General features: G+C 38.7%; 1 protein-coding gene across 3 annotated transcripts; it reads left to right on the top strand.

The window, feature by feature from the left end:
- On the top strand, positions 1-3,694 carry LOC112194677 (ATP-dependent Clp protease ATP-binding subunit CLPT1, chloroplastic). 3 transcript variants are annotated; one of them, XM_040510225.1, is made up of 6 exons: positions 1-366; positions 448-483; positions 569-666; positions 2,748-2,927; positions 3,191-3,318; positions 3,394-3,694. In XM_040510225.1, the coding sequence occupies exons 3-6, from the start codon at positions 588-590 to the stop codon at positions 3,424-3,426; spliced, it is 420 nt and encodes a 139-aa protein (XP_040366159.1). In that variant the 5' UTR covers positions 1-366; positions 448-483; positions 569-587; the 3' UTR covers positions 3,427-3,694. The 3 variants fall into 3 exon arrangements, with proteins under 3 accessions (XP_040366159.1, XP_024190665.1, XP_024190671.1); XM_024334897.2 differs by having other exon boundaries at positions 557-666; XM_024334903.2 differs by having other exon boundaries at positions 448-666.
- The last annotated feature ends 1,118 nt before the right edge of the window (positions 3,695-4,812 follow it).

Raw genomic sequence — 4,812 nt, 5'->3', positions numbered from 1 at the left:
ATGCCGCTGTCCAAAGGAGATGTGTTGAGCTCATCGAATACGCAATCTGTTGTTCGGTGTTTCCCCTCCAAGTTGAAGCAGAGGCAGAGACGGCGGAAGAATTCTGCCCCCGCCACCAAAATCTCAATCTCAGTTGGGTTTGTGTTAATTAAGCATGACCTCCGTTTCCATCACACTGTCAGCTCTCTCAGTCTCACTCTCTACCACCGAACCACCTTCCCTTGGAAACCCTAGCAATTCAACACCCTGCAACCTATCGACCTCATTCCTCGGCAGAAAGCTCTCCGTTTGAGTTCCACATTCAAACAAGTTGGCTTTAAAACATCCAACAGCTGTCGCCACCGTTCTCTTCAGCCTCCCAACAGGGTAAGGTTTCTAAGTCCTCCAATTTGTTCCTTTTCTATTAATATATATAAATGAATGAATTTGTTTGTCTCCTTTTTCCAGGAAACCAGAGAGGATTTCTTCTGGGAAAAGCTCACAGTGAGTTTTCAGTTTGTTTTCATTTCATTTTATTTTATGAGAGCTATACTGTGGATTGAATTCGTTTCTTTAGATGGTCGGCTAGAGCGATTAAGTCGTTTGCTATGGGTGAATTGGAAGCAAGGAAGCTCAAGTATCCCAATACTGGCACGGAAGCCCTTCTGATGGGAATTTTAGTCGAGGGTATTTCTGCCTGCTTCTCACTTGTATTTCTGCTTTCAAGGTTTATTTTTAGGGGCCGTGACCACTTACCCGATTTTAGGCTAAAAATTGCCCACTTACTCCAGCAAGAGTTTTTTAACCCCATTTACCCAATCTAACATCTATTGACATTTTAGCCCCTATTAATTAAATTAAAACCTATCCCTCTCCTCTCAGTCTCTCTCTCCTTCCCAAACTCTCTCACTCTCCCCCGATCTGCACCTCCACTCTCTCTCTCTCTCTCTCTCTCTCTCTCTCTCTCTCCATGATCTCCACCTCCGGTCTCTCTCTCTCTCTCTCTAAGATCGCCGCGCCGAAGATGCAGTCCAAACCTGAAGACGACGAAGAAGCTCCAGTCGGAGCTCCAGCCACTCCAACATTCTCGTCGCCGTTCGATTCCACAAAGCTTGAAATAACCCGACCCGACTCCACAAAGCTCCAGTCTTTCACCTTCACGGACCTCACAAGCCGGCCCTGGAGGCTCAGCCACCGCTTGCAGACCAGCGATCTCGGCTTCTGATCCTGCTCCGGCAGCTTGGCCAGAATTTCGAGGAGGATTTGATCAATCTGCAAGTACTCCGACCGATCTGCAAGTACAACCATTTTCGGAGGCAAGAACCTAGCAAGCACAGGCAGCAGATCAAGGAAGCCAACGCTGTCGTGAAAACCCGAAACAAAGAGACCCCAACCCGCCGCAGGGAAGCACCGGCGAAAAAACTAGCCGGCCTCACACGTTGATGGGTGCCCAGAGCACTTTTTTTTTTTTTGGTATCCTGATTTTTTTTTTTTTTTTTTTGTATCTGTAATGTATTCATTTTGGTTCACTTGAGAGTAATAATATGATGATTGGAGGGTAATAATATGATTATTGAGGCAATAATAGGATTATTAGGAGGCAATAATATGAGTATTGGGGGGCAATAATATGATTACTGGGGGGCAATAATATGATCAATTGTGACCTATAGTGTATTCATTTTGGTTTTGGGAGTTTATACAATTCACTAGATGGAAATAATATGAATTTGGGAGGCAATAATATATATGATTATTAGGAGGCAATAATATGATTACTGGGGGGCAATAATATGGTTACTAGGTATTATTAGGGGGCAATAAATTCAGATGCCGAAATCCGGACACCAGTCCGGTAGTCGGATTCCGGTCATCGGTGGCCGGATTCCGGTCACCGGTCGCTGGATTCCGGTCACCGGAGTCGGCGCTCGGCCACTGGTCACCGGAGGCCGGCAAGGTGAAGGATGACTTCTCCCTCTAAGTGAAAATGAAGGAGATGGCAAAAAAGTCTCAAAAAAAAATAAAAAAGAATTAATTGGGTATTAGGGAAATAATCCCTTAGAGTGTTTTGGGTAAATGAGGTTAAAAAACAGTTGGTGGAGCAAGTGGACAATTTTTAAGCAGAAATTGGGTAAATGATCATTTTCCCTTATTTTTATAGTGGATTAGAGTTTTAGTTCGTATTTGAGACCAGAAAGTCTACCTCATAATTTTTCTATCCTGCAAAAGCGTCCTTAACAATTTGCTTCAATTGCTGATTGGGACTATATATTTAAGGACTCGAGAAATGCTATTTCTTGTATACAGCATGTATATATTCTGACTAATGTTTGGTTTTGAATTTCTAATTGATGTTTCTGAGTTGATGATCTCATATCTTGGATTAATAGTGTAAAAATCACAGAGCAAGGTGGTATGTGTAAATCTTTATTCTGATTTTGTTATCTTCGTAGAACCTAAAACAGGAATACTTGCTTACCCATTTCATGAAAATCATAGACTGAGAATTGTCTTTCTTTCTTTTTTTCCACACTGTTTAAAGTCTTATGTCTACTGTGATGTCGTTGCTTTTTAGAACTTAATTGGGATGACAGGATTATAAATTGTTTACTTTGAGAGTTATTTCATGCTAGGAACTCATCTGGCAATGGCTTCCATTTGCTTTTCCAGTGTTCATGTTACTTGATTATGGGACGGATTGTAGTATTTGTTCCAACCCAAGACATAAACAAAAACAAGGATAATCTTTTTATTATTTTTCTGTTCAGGAACAAGTATAGCTGCGAAGTTTCTCAGAGCTAATGGAATCACGCTTTTCAAGGTTCGAGAAGAAACTGTAAAGTTACTTGGAAAGTCAGACATGTACTTTTTCAGCCCCGAGCATCCTCCATTGACTGAGCCAGCTCAGAGGGCCCTTGACTGGGCTGTAGATCAAAAACTGAAGTCAGGTTGTGCAAATTTATATCAGAAACTCTAGTGATGGTGGTTTAATTTGTGGTTTATTTTTATCAAGAACTGTCATAATTTTTTGTTGCTAGTTAGATTGAATGGGAATAGACCTCTAATCTTGGTAATATCTCCATTAGTTTACTCCATATGATTAGGGATATGCTCCAACTTTTTCCTCCAGACATTTATGCTCTGCATGCATAATTTACTTGTAGTGTGATTTTTATGTGACTTGTTATTTAGATTCTCTTGTCTAATGCAGGAGACGGTGGGGAAATAACAGTAACTCATCTGCTTCTCGGGATTTGGTCTGAAAAAGAGTCAGCAGGTCACAAGATCTTGGTGTCCCTGGGTTTTGATGATGAGAAAGCAAAAGAGCTTTCTGTATCTGTAAGTATTAGGCTGGATTTTGCTCTTGAAAAAGATACCGTTTAGGAGCTCTAATAGAATTCTTCTTTTGTGCAGATGGACAAGGATTATGTTCCTAGCTATAAATAAGGATGCCATAATGCCTCTTCTCAAACAATCTTCTAATCGCACCTTCTGAAACATTTGCTGATACAACATCCAAATAATGTTGCTTCTTGGTGCAACCTGTTGAGCTGCAAGTGGGTGGAGTTCTGGATTGAATAGCAATGCTTTCTCCGACATAATTTGCAATTCTTTGTATGAGGAAGTTCATGGAATTCAAAAACTCCATGAAGCATTAACAGGGGCCTCAATGATACCTCATTACCGCTGAGGTTGCTTGAAAAAAAAAAAAAAAAAGTAACTTTGTTTTTCTTACCGATTTTTATTGGTTTCTCTCTTCTGCTGGTATATTATCAACTGTACCATCTTGCTGTACTTTTTTTGCTAAGGAAATTCTCATTCAAAAGAAGAAAAAAGAAAAGGATTGATCATTATATTTAGATTCAATTAAGTTATTCTTCTGGTTTTACATTTTTGTTTCTTTACTTACCCTTTTCCTTTTCTCCAAGCAGAATAGTTCAACATACGTAATATTCCACGTCAATTTTGTATTATTTTTTTGAATACTTTCGGTAAAGTTTGCCCTTACTCCTGTAGCCTTATTATTGGGCCTTTTTATTTGAACACAACAAATATCTCAAAGTACCCAACACTTCGAAAATTTACCTGAGTAATTGAGTTTTCAATTTTGCCCTATCCGGCAATAATACAATAACAAATTACATATAAGTTATTGACAAAAGATGACTTAACAAATACATCATTTAAAGATGGAATTAAACATATAAGGACTAAATTTTACAAATAAGGACAATGTACTCTCCACTTGCCACATGTCATGAGTTAATTTACATTTTTACCCTTAACTACTTATTTTGACTTCTAATTCCTTTATAAGGATTAAATCTTACAAATAAGGACAATCTGCTCTCCATTTACCACATGTCATGAGTTAATTTACTTTTTTACCCTTAAATAATTCTTTTGACTTCTAATCCCTTTATGTCACTTTTTTTTTCTTAGAATAATCTCTTTTATGTTACTTTTTTTTTTTTGAGAATAATTCGTTTATGTTACTTTTTTTTTTCTTCTGAGAATAATCCCTTTATGTTATTTTTTTTCCTGAGAATAATCCGTTTATATTACTTTTTTTTTTTTTTTTTTGAGAATAATCCCTTTATGACACTTCACAAAACCTCAATCTCCTACTACTCTCATCTCATCGCCTAATCCTACTACTGCACTTGTCCAATCCTGCTACTGCCCACGCTGCACTCATACTAGTCTAGTGCTGCTACTGCACTCTTAGTCGTGTTATGCTACTGCTCTCATCATCACATAATCCTGCATTCATTCAATCTTGCTACTGCACTTGCTGGTCCAGTTCTACAACTCGTGTTCTGTTATTGCACT

The sequence above is a fragment of the Rosa chinensis genome, chromosome 1 (genome assembly GCF_002994745.2).
Source record: "Rosa chinensis cultivar Old Blush chromosome 1, RchiOBHm-V2, whole genome shotgun sequence".
In the NCBI taxonomy this organism is placed as follows: Eukaryota; Viridiplantae; Streptophyta; class Magnoliopsida; order Rosales; family Rosaceae; genus Rosa; species Rosa chinensis.
The sequence above is the reverse complement of the archived record's forward strand: the minus strand, read 5'-3'. Positions and strand labels throughout refer to the sequence as shown.